Consider the following 14,139-nt stretch of genomic DNA (forward strand, 5'->3'; position numbering starts at 1 on the left):
TTTCACAACTTTTCACAACTTTTTGGCCGCAATAAAAAGCGAAGAAGAGCAGGTGTCGAAAATGCTGCTTTTTACCTTTTTGATATTCCATTTCTGAGCCTCAATAGTAATGACGAATGAATCTACTGAAAAAAACGATTAACACAGTTTTGTAGAGCAGAAAGAGCTCTATCGAATGAATATTATAACCTCTTGCAAATTGCAAAATGTCGCTGTAAAAGAAAAAGAAAATGTCAAAACGCTACGAACTTATTCCCCAACCTAATATATATCGTCAAATTCTCGTTTAGAGTTAAATACGATGTACCATGAAAAAGTTCACAAAATGTTGCAACTAATTATTAAATGCAAATAATTAAAACATTATCCTTAAAACTTGTAATTAATATTCTAAAGATTCCATGCACAAATTCGATATTAAACATTTTACGACTTAACATTTATTAAAAAGTCTAAAAAGAATTAAATGAAATAATTAAACATTTCTTTTTAATTTCAAGAGTATTAATTATACCGCAAAAATTCAAAGACAGTCGATGTTATTAGAAAAAATGTGAGCTGCTTCCGGAAAGGACGTGGTAAGGAAAGAAGGATAAAGAACGCCAAGTTAAATAAACAGCGCGAAGGGCCTTTTGTGTAAACCTGAGACTAAAATAATACATCTTGTTCCATTTACAAATCGACCGAGGTTGAGCATGTCGTTTAAGATCCTCACATGTCAATACAAACCATCTTTCACATTTTATGAATCTCTGTTTTTTCGTCCCTTATTGAATTTTACGAGAGAAATAATTTTTACAGACTCATTTGTGAAACAATGCGTAAAGGGAAATAGTTAATTACATCTACGTACATTATTAAACCTAACATTATTCATTTTTTTTTTTTTAGGATAATTTCACCATACTTTACTCGTTTCAAGAAACAAGTTTTCTTCCGATTGTAATAAAATTCTAAGCGATGTTCGAACAGACCCATAATTTTATTACGGAATTATAGAAATACTTTACTAGACTAGTTTGCTCCGAAAAGACCCATAAATTTAATATGGAATTATAGAAATACTTTATTAGACTAGTTTTTACACTTTGGTTACAAATAATAATAAACATATGCGATATTAATGTTCAAGTCATTAATTATATCAATAAATAGTTGAAGGCACTTCGAAATAAATACAGATTCCGAACCCGCTCGTGGACCGTGATAAAAGGCTTAAATCCTTTCGTTTGAAAGTGGTATTAGAAATAGGAGAGCTGTGGCTCGTGATTGTGACGCATTGACATGCTCTGATGAGCAGGCTGATGGAAATTCTGAATCTCGTGGGCTCCCTGTTGACCACGGTACTGATTAGAACTCGAGGACGTTGAAGATGATACGTTACAACTGTTGTTCATCAACATCGAAGCGTTGCTGCCTTGAAGTGCGAACGGCCACGACTGTAACAGAATTGTTACTTTTTAACATCTTTTTGGACGTTTATTTTTAAAGGAACATTCATTTTTAAAGGAACGTTCACCTATTTACAGAACACTTTAATTTTGTTGATTCTTTTATTTAGGTTTAACACCTTGTCTTACAATATCGTCTCTCGTTCACTTATTTACCAGACCACTTTAATTTTTTTCACTCTTTTATTTAGATTTAACCTTGCCTTAAAATATCGTGACGCACGTAACTAAAATACGAATCTGGCTCACATTTTCACCACGATTCAATTTCGTTTAATTTCAATTCCTACTACCAATGATCGACATATAGAAAACGTCCCTAACATTTAGCACTAGGTTTACGGACATTTCTTATATACCTATCTCTACGAACACGCGTCAATTTGACGTACGAACGAATACGTATTAAAGAAAAACAACGACTTAGAATATAATTAAACACTAAAAGTAAGAAATGAAAATATGAGATATTTATAGAAAGTTTTTATTATTCAATAATATTTTAGTACATTACTTCAATATTCTACATTCATATTTTTACTTCCCTCTACCCTGCGAACCGCGATTTGTACTGCGACCCGGGTCCGAACCCGGCATATCGGCTAAGTCGGCCGCGTGCGACTCCGGACTAGCGAAGTCCGTCGTTTATAAGGTATTGTCGGTGCATTCATATTTATTATTGTTGTAATTTTTGCCTGGGTAAAACTAATTTACTAAAAATTTCATTTACATTACACTCGCGTGAAATTGACGCACATCCGTAGAGATAGGTATACCACATAGCAAATTTCAATATTTCAAAGCTTTTGAAGAAAATAGACCTCTATATATATTTATCGCGTTCAATGGATAAAAGTCGGTACAGTAAAATAAAAATGCGAATGATTTTTATAATTTTCCTAAAACAATTCGTCCCGAAAAGAACAACGTGCCGTTGCCACCGTTTCGATTATATTAAACTGCAATAATTCTCGTCGATGAAAACAACAGAAATATAAACGCGATGCTAAATGAGTGGAGAGGCGTTCTTCAAATAACAGAACTAAGTTAGAATTATAATGGTGGAAAGGGTGGGTGGAAGCTTTAAAAGTGATTTCATCCACCTGGAGAGACGTAAACAGAGATCGCGTCTGCAAAGACGACGCTGCGACGCCGATTGGACCCACCTGGATTCTGTTATTTTACGAAGTAGGGGAAATTGCAATCGAAGAAATAAAAAAAAACTTTTTCGTAGTTACTTTTAAAAGTTATTCAGATACTTATATTCTGATATTAATCTTTCTTGACAGAATTTGTATTATTCAATTTTTTTTTTTTGAACAATGAGTGTATCACGATAGTTTAATAACGCAAATTTATAATTTATTTATTAAACTTTGTTTATCGATCATTTAAATTTTGGTTTAAACTAGAGAATCGTAGAATATAATTTCGTACAAAAATTAAAATGATTTACTATATATTTCTATAAATAGAACCTTAGAAGAAGGACAAATGCTTTTTTCATTACTAACGATTGACTAAATAATTATTTTCTGGTTATTTTATATTGTCGAAATAATTCTGTCTATGCCTTTAAAAGAACGGATTTAGAAAACTAGTAAACGTGAACATTATGACAATCCAAAGATATTTTCTATTTTTTTGTCACTAAACCGACAGATTCTCAACAATTTTTTTTATTCAAATGCATTTTAATTCAGACTATATTTACTAGTTTTTGATAATAATTTCTATGTACAATCCTCTGTGTCCAGAGGAGTCCTTTTCAATGACTTTTTTAATTAATACGAAAACTTACCAAAGCCAAAGATAATGATCTAGTCGTTTCCGAATGCGCATCGCCGTCATCCCTAAGTACAGCGCGAAGATGTGCAATATAAGTCGCAGCAAGTCGAAGGGTGTCCAGCTTGCTAAGTTTCGTATCAGCCGGTACCCAAGGCAAAGTGGTTTTCAATCTGCAAAATGCCTTGCTCAGAACTCTCATCCGAGCGCGTTCTCTCGCATTCGCCGCGTTTCTTGGTGCACGGCTGTCTAATTCGTCCTTGCTGTACTTTTCGTCCGAGCCGAATTCGTCCTCGTCGGCTTCCAACGTCGATGTCGAAGCACGTCGCTTCCTTGGCATTTTCTGCAATTAATCACTCGTCATTCTTACTACTCGTCAGTATATACTAAATTTTAGTTACTGCCCATCAGTCACTTGCAGTGTCACATATTTTCGGTGAAATCAATTTGCAAAAGAAATAATAAATCTCTAAAGAAAGGAAAAAACTTGTCACAAATTATCCTCTAACTTGCTCTCTCCTCACTCTAACTTGCAAGAAAATACGATTTTCTTTTTCAAACTTCAAAGGGTTGAGAACAAAGATCTGACCTTGATCTTTTCCGACGAGCTCGACCTTTTCTGAAATACTTATTATCGAAATACCACGACGGCTCACGCGAAACTAATTGTACGTCAAAACTGTTGACCAAGAGGAGGAAGTTCTGTGAGGAGAGGCAAGAGAGGAACGAAAAAGAGCATTGGTAGAGAAGAGGGAGTTTTGAGACGCCCTGAAAATCGGGCGGAGCTTTCCAAAAGCATCTTCATTTCGTTTGGTCCTCCTCTTTCGTTTTTCCTAGAGGTTCTCGTCCAATAGTTTGGTTCTGCGTCATCTGCAGCCACCTGGTCCATCCTTGCCTGCTATCTCCCTTCGGGATGTCAGTCTACGAATTATGTTTTTTTGCTACGGAATTGACCTTTGCTCTAAATGTTTTTCTTCCGGATATCCGCGACGTTCCACTTTTTATTGCCTGCTATTTAAAAAGACGATTTTAGATTTGACATGAACGTTCTTTTGTCTCGAGGACCTTGACGTTGGACCTACTGTTCCTCAAGAAAAATAATAAATTTTCTAAATAAAAGATATTGCAATGTATAATTTAGATTGTTAGATACTGTTATTAAATGTACTGTAATTAAGTGACTTTAATTTTCAATTTAATTTGAAAAATGATGATGATGACGATTAGTGTTATGGGCATCGACTGCCATGGTCATTAGCCCAAGTTTGAAAAATTATTTTGTAATGAAAAATCACATTCATGAAGACTAAAATAATACTAAATATTTCAATATAGATGAGAATGTAAATACAATGTAAATAAGAATAAATAAAATAATTATTCTTGTTCTAAATATTTTATATATGTGACTAACTTACACATAAATAATGTACATTTAATATATGTAAATAGAATAAAATATATAAAATACTTATATGTCTCATCATGTATAAAGTAATTTGTAGATAAAATAATTTACCAGAATAATTAATTGCAAATTAAAAATTGTTTGCAGTTCGACATCTTTGTTTCCCACGATTTTATCTGCATTTGTGTAAAAAAAGGTTGTTTGATCTATTAATCCGGTTAAAATCCTTGTAAACGAGCTGTCAACCAGTTCGTTGAAAGGAGGATTCGAAATGGATCCTGTAACATAAAGCTCGCGGTGACCCCAGTGATCCTACTTAACATCCTGAAGGAGCTAGTGACTTATTGCTCGACAAATTCGTGAAAATCCTTCGCAATTCGATACCTTTCCATGTAATTGGTCATGTTCGTTTCTCAAGATACTTGTAAATGATTAGTTGGGACGAAATTCTTAAAAACAGAAAAACTAGTGTAACTTTTGAAAAGATATACTGATTTATATCATACATTTTTTGTTCTATTATAGATCTTCATTTTATCATTTTTCTTTCGTAAACAAATTTTTTTTTTTTTTAAATGGAATGTAAATTTTATATAGTAATGTAAAATTTATTTAAATAAATTAATTTATTTTGAATTTTTAATGGAACCGAATATCGAGTGATTTTTAAAAATGTTATAATTATGATTCATTTTTAGCAAACTATTTGGAAGTTTTTTATTGTCATTTAACTTTAAATGTTATTTTTTTAATAATTTACTCTTTACACATATATCTACATGAAATATTTAAATATTCCCCGCGAAATAATAAAAAAGAAAACAAAACATGTTTGACAATTAAATTTAAATGTTTGACAGTCTAATTTTTTTTATATAAATCAAATATTCTTTAAAAAAAATTAACAAGATTTTTTCCTTTAATTTGTTGAAATTTTTATAACGAATAACCTGTATTGAGACAAGTAGGCGAAGCCTTCCTATAAATAAATGTTAAACTAGATTTCCACTTAATATTAAAACAAAATGAGAGCATAGTATGCAATATATAATAATACATCAATTCGCTTTTTACTGATTATCAAATATAAATTTGAATATAATTTTGAATATAATTTTCTTTATAAAGAATTATTAAATTTGTAAAACTATTTCTGTACATTCATCAAGAATATGAGAGCTGTACATAGTTGCACACAGATGTCGGTATCATAATCATCTAAGAAGATGAAAATTGTTTAAACAATTTAAAAACTGTATGTGATATAAATGTCCTACTAAATAATGAATATAGTACATTCTTTTAAATGAAGTCGTAATGTATTTTAGTACTTATGCAATGTAATAAGCATTTCAGTTTACTGTTTCTTCTAAAGATAGCGCTTTATTCGCAATGAAAATGGCTGATGATGTCGGTCGAAAGTATTTGCGAATCAGAAGGCGATTCGTACTGTTCAATTGTTAATTTTTCTGCGATTTTCTTTCATTCGGTGGTGTTTGTTTATACCAGTTTTTAAAACTCCAGCGATTTTTGTTCAGAGTTTGTTATTAGTGAGCTACGGATAAGTGGTGAGCAACGAAAGTAGAAGAACGTTTCAAATATTCTGACGAAAGTTCCGGAAACCAGTTGGCCGTGTCACTGAATTTTTAGTATAAAAGGTCGTGTTTTTGGAGGAAAGTCGTAAGTATTAGAATAACGATGAGAAATTAATATTTGTTAGTTTTCAATTATTAGTATGTGGAATTGTGTGCTTTAAAGAGGTTAGGTAGTATATTTGTATACGGAACCTCGAGTTCGAATGCGTGTCTTATCTAAAATACAGAGCTTAGTTTGTTTAATACAAACTTAAACAATCATTGGATAAAAGTATATTTGATAAATTTTACTTCAAATATCGATATAAGGAAATAAACGCAATGTGTATTTTAATAGAATTAATAAATTTACTCATAAACAAATATTTTTTGATTCTGTTCCATTGATTGGTAAATAAGCTATCACGATGTATTGTTATAGGTATATCACCAATTAAATTATAATTGAATATGACTGAAGAACATCAGTTGCCTTCTGATTCTGATGAAGACGATGAAGACTATGTTCCTGATGGTGTAGACAGTGAACCTGTATCAGAGGTAGAATCTGAAGGTGATGCTGAAAGTGGTCCTGAAGATGAAAACGATGAAAATAAACGGGAAACCACAAAGAAAGCAGGGACAAAGAGAAACAAGGTGACAAAGTCGAAGTCTAAGAAGCATAGACGAGGAAAAAAATTAAAGAAATCTGAGGAGAAGGAAGAAGAGGAAGAAGAAGAAAAGGAAGAGTCGAAAGAGACGAAAAAACTTACTGAAGAAGAAGAAAAGAAAAGAGCTGATTCACTTTGGGCTGATTTTATGAAAGATACGGGTAAGTATAATTTTATAACATGTTAGTTATTACAAAGATATGTTGTTGTAATGCTATATATATGTATATTTTTCTTTGTTAAAGCAATTGTATCTAAATCTAAGCCACAGGAGGCAATAAGTAAATCAAAAGAGAAATCACCACCTTTAGAAAAGCCAAAAGTAGAGGAAAAAGTAAAGATAACTAAAGTTTTTGAATTTGCTGGAGAAGAGGTGAAGATTGAAAAGGAAGTGCCAATAGATTCAGCAGAAGCTAGATTAACACTTTCATCTGCAGAAAATTCGGAAAAGACTGGAAATTCCACCGCTCCAGCAGGAAGAGGATCTGGAAAAGGAAGAGGTTTCAAAAGAGCTGGTTTAGGAGGCATTTCGTCAGTTCTTACTCAAATTGGAAAAAAGGCGAAGATCAGTACACTAGAGAAATCCAAATTAGATTGGGATAATTATAAGAAAGAAGAAAATTTGGAAGAAGAAATTAGTACTCATAATAAAGGCAAAGACGGGTATTTGGAACGTCAAGACTTTTTACAAAGAGCTGATTTACGACAGTTTGAAATTGAAAAACAGTTACGCAATGCAAACAGACGCAGTACGCGGTGAATTTTTGTTTTAACACATGTATGTGTATCTTCCCTAGCAATGAGAGCCAGAGATGATACTAAGAGAATATCTTGTTAGATTAATCAGCTCTGAGCGCTTATATCACATACTTAATCTAATTCCTCAAACTTTCATTAATATCTCACAACATATATAAAAATGTGATAGCCTTGCTTGGCTTGATAATTGGCTGGATTTAGTTATGAAGTGGTTGAAAGCCAATTCTGTGAGAAGAGACTGATCATTCCAGTGTATTGAAAATAATATAGTATGTTATGTAATAGTTTAATTTACCATCCGAGAGCTTTGTCTCGATCCGTTATATCTCAGAACTTCGCATCGAAGCAGGATGTTTGAAGCTTGATGCTTCAGAAGCAGATATATTCTAATCAAGCTCCAGAATAATTTTATTTTGTTTCAGTGAAAAAGGATGATTGACGCAGTATAAATAGTATAGGTATTTAATAAAATCCGTTTGAATGATGACTGAATACTTATGAATATGTGTCTTAGAAACAATCATGACTTTTATTTCGTTGAAAATCACTGTCTTAGGCGAGTCATTTAAAACATATTTACGATATTTCTAGACGAAATGCAAAATGAAGTCGTAGATTATTGACGCAGATGAAGGTTTACAGTAGTTGTTTATTTTTCAGCAGTATGTGAAACTTATTAAAAATATTCAACTTCAAGTTATGTTAACATACCTGCGCAAAAAATTGTAATTTTTTAAATTAAGCTTACATTTTTTTAGATACATGTAAAATATGTTTCACACATACATACGAGATTTCTTTACGTTTATTCGATATCATTGAACAAGAGAAATAATAATATTTAACAACTATTTCATGTTCATCTTTATATATTACATATTGGCTTTATATCATTGTATAATTATGACAAGGTCTACAAACACGTGGCCAAAATTATAGACTAAAATTTTTATTAGTCTTGCTGTTTTATGTTGTGTCCTTTGCTTGATGATATACTTTTTTTACCATGAAACAAATCTTTAGTTGGTTAAGTGTTCTGTAATAAATAATTCTTGGCATTGAACACTTCTTAATTCGTTTATGCTGTATTGATTTATGTTGATATTACTTAATTATTAAGTATGCTGACCGGTAGCTCATAAATCAAAAATATCTTTTAGAATAATTATCATTGATTTTGTAAACAAATACATAAAAAACACTTACTAGAAATATCAGTCTATTATTATCTTTATTTGTAAAATTTCACTTTCCTTCTCTCCTAAAATAAAGGAAGAACATTACTTCAGCTCTGCATTATTTTTCTTCATGTGCTTTAATACTTACAGATGATCTTTTATTTCGATTCTTCAAACAACTTCTGGAAGCACAATTTTCGGCAGGATACGATCTAGCTCGCGGTCGTGGATTTGGTTTTGGACTAAAACAAGCAATTTATAAATGTCTAATATTTTTGTAATCGTAAATGTATACTGACTTGTTAGAAGTACGTTTGAATTTCGGCATCTTTCTACGAAAGAAGGATAATCCTCTTAAAAATATATTTTGCTGGTTCCTAAGTGTTATTCGTGAAAATGTTATTATCTTTATAATATCGATAGATCGTTTACTATTTAAATAATTCTAACCTAGATGTCGGTGGGCGGCAGTGACATTTGCGTTTTGTTCCTAAATCTCTTCGGGGTGTCATCGACGTTTCATTTCTTTTACTTCGCTTTCTCTGTAATAAACACTTCATTTGGCTTTTATACGTATTTAAAGCGATGCGTTGTAAATAACAGTTGAAATATTTGCATACTCGGTGTCTTCTGCAGCAACATTCGCCATATTTAGCAAGAATTGGACAGGTGTCTCTTCTGAAAGTGTCAACGCTGGATGTTCTAACACATATACAAAGTGGCGCCAAAAGCTTCCTCTGTCGACTGTACTGTTTCGACCGCCGTTTCTTTTCTGGCACAGTTTGACGTGGACGACAATTGCAAGTTGTTCTTCTTCCAGGTCGTGGATCCTTGCAGGGTAATTTTGACGTACACAGTCTCACTGAGTCCTTACTGCTTACGCTGCAATCAAAGAATAAAATATTTCAGACTTTAGGTTAAGAGCGTGTTAACAAAAACAAAATTTCTAAAAAGAAGGTTTACAAAAATTATATTTTATAATAATGAAAATTAAAAGATATATAAATTTGCAGTTATGATCTTTCATTAAAACTGAATATTTTCTAATTTGTCTATGTGTTAAGTAGTTTAAAAATATTTTTAATTGTAAACGAAACAAAGTGAACAAAATTTAGAATATTTTATTTCACCTAAAAGTGCATAAAAGCTTAAAGGTTGGTAATTCCAGAGACATCGATAAATACATTTTACACTGTTTTTTGAAACGTAAAACTGAACCATTACGATCATTATACACTTTATCACCTTGTTTAGCATGGTTATTGCATAGTAAATGATATATCAAATGTTCCTTAGTATCGGTAGTTATTTGCTGAATCACTGAAATGGCATGGGAACGAGGATTTAAAGAATGCAAGGTTGAAAAGGATCTGTTGCTTCGAATGACTTCTCGCAAAGTATGTAAGTGGCTGTTCTAAAGACTATAATTTATTTATCACTCACCATATTTTCTCCGGCACATGTACCGACGTTGAACTTTCCACGTACTGCTTCGAAGCTTGACATTTTTTACTGTAAATTAAACGAAGGTCTACCAACGTGAGAAAAATATTTTTAATATATTTACAGTTACTGCTAGGACGTCTCTCTAGAGGCGTCTATTATGGCGTACTATTCGGACGTTAATTAATAGTACGCCATTTTACAAAATTTTTGGATTTACGTTAAGTTAGGTTTTTTATTTATAGAAGTTTGAAATATTTTAATTTGCTGACTATGGAAGTTAAGAAGTTTAAAATTTGCACATTTTAATATATTTACAGTTAGTGCTAGGACATCTTTAGAATTCAGGCGTTAATAGTACGGCATTTTACAAAATTTTTGGATTTAGGTTAAGTTAGGTTTTTTATTTATGGGAGTTTGAAATATTTTAATTTGCTGACTATGGAAGTTTAAAATTTGCGTAGATAAAATATAAAGTACTTTTTGCAATATTTAATTTTCGACGTAGTCGATCGTTCTTTCGATCTCTTCTTGGACCTCGCACATTTAGATCTCTTTCGCGGTTTTATCGAAGTCTTCGAGCTGGTTGGACAATTCTTATGACACAAAGGTCTTCCTTTTTTATGTTTACTCTTCGGTGGTTTGCTAGTACTGCAAGAACAATAACATAATATTCGAATATTTACAATTTACAAAATTTTTCAAGTACCTTGCAATTTGTCTGTTTGCTGGACATTCTGGGTCTAAACAAGTCTTTCGCATTTTTTATTACTTTATGAATCTTTATTTTACCTAAATGGTACAATTTTTAATGACTTATTATATCACGCGATACTTGCTTCTATTGATTTTTCATTAACCTCCTGTAATCACGGAAGAGGAACAAACCTTAACATTTTCTTCTTTTCCTGGTTTTGGATACATGTTCTTCTGGCGATTTATTCATTTTACGCGGTTCAGTTGACGCTGATTTACCAATTGTAATTTATCATCTTGTATTTTTTAGTTTGAACAAAATTTTTGTATAACCTATTAATTTTATAAGGCGTTGTTTTGACAGTTCATGTCGAAAATATTTTTGAACAGTTCGAGGTCAATAATCGAAAAAATCGCATAAAATGCTGCATTCGTTTTTCTCTTCTTTTCACGTTATGTTATTCATGCAAGAAAGACATCGTTCGCTTTAAAATACACAAACTGCGTTAACCAGAAATCTGAATTATTGACATTCCGGTGAGACTTAACGTTTCGTGTCATATTTTGTATTGTCAGAATGTTCACGAAATTGATAACAATTAATGCATTAATGCAATAATTTTAATTAATTAAAAATTCATTCAAATAATTTTAGCTATAAAAAATAATTAATATTAAAAACTAAAATTTAATTAATTTATTAAGTTTATTTTTGTTATATATAAAAATATCATTTATAAATAAAATATTTTTTAAATGGGTTGACAAGTTATTTATCTCCATTATTTGCGATATTTTGGATAACGTCAGTTTAAAGGTATTTCGGTATGTCGAAGTAGTGTTGTAAATATGCTTGCTCTACTTATTTAAGTGTTCTAGTGCTCATATCAGCCCCATCATATGAACAGCTCATATGAGTTCCATAATATGAAATTTCTTTTGGTACTAAATTAATAAATTATTACGTGTTATTTAAAGAGCCAGTCATTTCGACTGCGGTAAAATTTATTTAGTAGAACTAGCTTCGTGTTAATTGTCCTCGTGTTAACCGCTTCCTTAATCGCCCGACCAGCGGGACATTACCCGACCTGTTCACCGTGCGGAATCGCGGTGCTCGAAGGTGTCAAGGGCGCCCCGACGCGGCACCGTGGAATTAGCCGCGATGAAGATAAAAAAGAGGGCGAAAGAGGAAGAGGTGCGTGCATCGTACTCTTCGTATTCGACGTGTGTGCAAAACGGCAGCAGGAATATCGACGCCAGACTGGCGGCCGTTAGTTGTGGCCTTGCCATCGGCAATTTATTCACGAACCGGAATATCTCTGCAGCCGTTCGTTCGGCAACCTCCATTCGTTCAAGAGCACCTCGAGCCAACTTGGAGCTCTCTTCTCGTAGGGAGACAGTACATTCGTTACTTTCCCGACTGCTCGACACACGACATGATCATATACATATGTATATACCTACACGCAGCAAAATTAGCTCGATGATTGGACTAACCACTTATTTCCTTGACATCCAATTACTTTGCCGGTTAAATTCCTCGCGTGTACCTTTGTCGGTTTTCGAGGGTTTCAACGTCTTTTGGAAGGTTTAAGAGCTATACTTTTTTAACGTTTAAATCTTTTTAGGGGGTTGAAAAAAAATTGTTAAGGTAAGGAAGGTAATATTTGGACATTCATAATGGAATACTTATGAAGGAACGATTTTTCAATTGTGTAAATCAAGTTATACCGAACAATTTTTCAATTGTGTAAATAAAAGTTATATTGGACAATTTTTCAATTATACTGAACAATTTGGCAATTGCGTACACCTCAAAAGTACTTCACTAGTGTTATTTAACTACTGCATATTTTTAATAAAATATCCGAGAATCAGCTGTGTGAACTCGAGTCATAAGTATGTATTTTTTGTAGAAACAATTTTTATATCAATCTTGTTTACTAACATGTGCTATGTAGATCATTTTCATAAGAAAAATATAAAACAGTAGTTACACAAAAATTGTCAATATTAAAAGAGCTTATTTTTTAAAGTAGTTCAACTTTAACTACTTGTTGAACTGGTACCACTTCATGAGTTTAAACCAGATAATTGATCACTACAAACAGAGCACCAAAGAATGTGAACAATTCCCCGATATTCCTGAAATAAATACTTGTTAAAAGAACATAAGCAAACAAAGTGAGCGTTAAATCTTCTCCGTTCGCAAACATTGTTTAAACACGTTTGCGGTGTTGCTAAGACTCCGAGTCGTTAAAAGTCTTGGTCGACGTTTAAATTTAAACCTGTTTTATGTTCGTAGCAATTACAGACGTGTTTACGCGAATTAAACCGGTAGACACGCGTGTGCGAACGCATTAGATCGCGGCCATTGTTATAGAGTGTTAATAATTAAAAGGCGCGCGAGCTGCGCGCAAAAGCCATTACCATCTGTTTCGAAAATGTCACGAAACGAGCTTTCAATGCCTGACAATGGAGTCGTTTGAGACGATATCTTTTGTGCCGTTTATTGGATAAACTGTAACGAGCGGATTGTAACGTGGACTTTATCGCGCATTGTGAACGCTATCCGTTTCTTCGACAAGTAGAAACACAACTTCACGAGGGGATTTTACGAAAAGATAATTACGAAAGGAACTTTTCATCGGGTAGACACAAAGAGAAACCGTTTTATTGAATAAATTATGAAAGGAAGCCAATAAAAACGTAAATACGTCTGGAGGAAATTACATGTGGCTGATTATGTGAATAATCCGAGCGAATTTATGGGAACGCGAGGCAACTATTATTTTGTGCTTAAAAAGACTCGTAATTTAGCAAGAAATGTATGTTGCAAATGACTGTTATTTGTTGTGGGCCTTATTAGCGTCGTTTATGTAGCTACTTTCTTTTCCGATGGTAAATTATGTTCTCCGCTTTTTCCCATGAATAAAGAAATGCTGGATTATATGCGATTATTCGATGCGACAGGTAATGAGATTTCATGGCAAAAAGTAATTGAGTACGATAAAAAATAGGGGGATTTCATTTTTAAGGGACTGCAATTTATAATTCATAACTATTAAGATGATAATATTGATTAGAAAGTCTTCAATCATTCGACAATATGTGACTAGTATGGTTCATACACACTATGTTGGAAAAATAACAGAACTTTTTAAATAAAAAGAA

The 14,139-nt window shown here is 32.5% G+C and overlaps 3 protein-coding genes across 12 annotated transcripts; 1 reads left to right on the forward strand and 2 right to left on the reverse strand.

Moving 5' to 3' along the window:
- Window positions 1-1,041: 1,041 nt before the first annotated feature.
- Window positions 1,042-4,317, reverse strand: HLH54F (basic helix-loop-helix domain-containing transcription factor HLH54F). Of its 2 annotated transcripts, none has more exons than XM_076529781.1 (3): window positions 3,746-4,317; window positions 3,253-3,579; window positions 1,042-1,439 (listed from the first exon to the last, which is right to left on the reverse strand). In XM_076529781.1, exons 2-3 carry the CDS (start codon window positions 3,574-3,576, stop codon window positions 1,242-1,244), a joined length of 522 nt encoding a protein of 173 aa, XP_076385896.1. In that variant the 5' UTR covers window positions 3,577-3,579; window positions 3,746-4,317; the 3' UTR covers window positions 1,042-1,241. The 2 variants fall into 2 exon arrangements, with proteins under 2 accessions (XP_076385896.1, XP_003704634.1); XM_003704586.3 differs by having other exon boundaries at window positions 3,826-4,308.
- A 1,701-nt stretch (window positions 4,318-6,018) lies between these two features.
- Yeti (yeti) lies at window positions 6,019-8,142 on the forward strand. The gene is made up of 3 exons (XM_003704594.3): window positions 6,019-6,324; window positions 6,661-7,050; window positions 7,135-8,142. The coding sequence occupies exons 2-3, from the start codon at window positions 6,690-6,692 to the stop codon at window positions 7,647-7,649; spliced, it is 876 nt and encodes a 291-aa protein (XP_003704642.2). The 5' UTR covers window positions 6,019-6,324; window positions 6,661-6,689; the 3' UTR covers window positions 7,650-8,142.
- Window positions 8,143-8,499: 357 nt separating this feature from the next.
- LOC105662823 (uncharacterized) lies at window positions 8,500-11,476 on the reverse strand. 9 transcript variants are annotated; one of them, XM_076529329.1, is made up of 10 exons: window positions 11,158-11,471; window positions 10,979-11,061; window positions 10,750-10,920; window positions 10,270-10,338; window positions 9,447-9,708; window positions 9,277-9,368; window positions 9,126-9,158; window positions 8,975-9,068; window positions 8,855-8,909; window positions 8,500-8,684 (listed from the first exon to the last, which is right to left on the reverse strand). In XM_076529329.1, the coding sequence occupies exons 2-9, from the start codon at window positions 11,029-11,031 to the stop codon at window positions 8,880-8,882; spliced, it is 804 nt and encodes a 267-aa protein (XP_076385444.1). In that variant the 5' UTR covers window positions 11,032-11,061; window positions 11,158-11,471; the 3' UTR covers window positions 8,500-8,684; window positions 8,855-8,879. The 9 variants fall into 9 exon arrangements, with proteins under 9 accessions (XP_076385444.1, XP_076385441.1, XP_076385440.1 ...); XM_076529326.1 differs by having other exon boundaries at window positions 9,126-9,203; window positions 11,158-11,450; XM_076529325.1 differs by having other exon boundaries at window positions 9,277-9,708; window positions 11,158-11,475.
- Between the last annotated feature and the right edge of the window lie 2,663 nt (window positions 11,477-14,139).

Source organism: Megachile rotundata, chromosome 3 (assembly GCF_050947335.1).
Source record: "Megachile rotundata isolate GNS110a chromosome 3, iyMegRotu1, whole genome shotgun sequence".
Classification (NCBI taxonomy): Eukaryota; Metazoa; Arthropoda; class Insecta; order Hymenoptera; family Megachilidae; genus Megachile; species Megachile rotundata.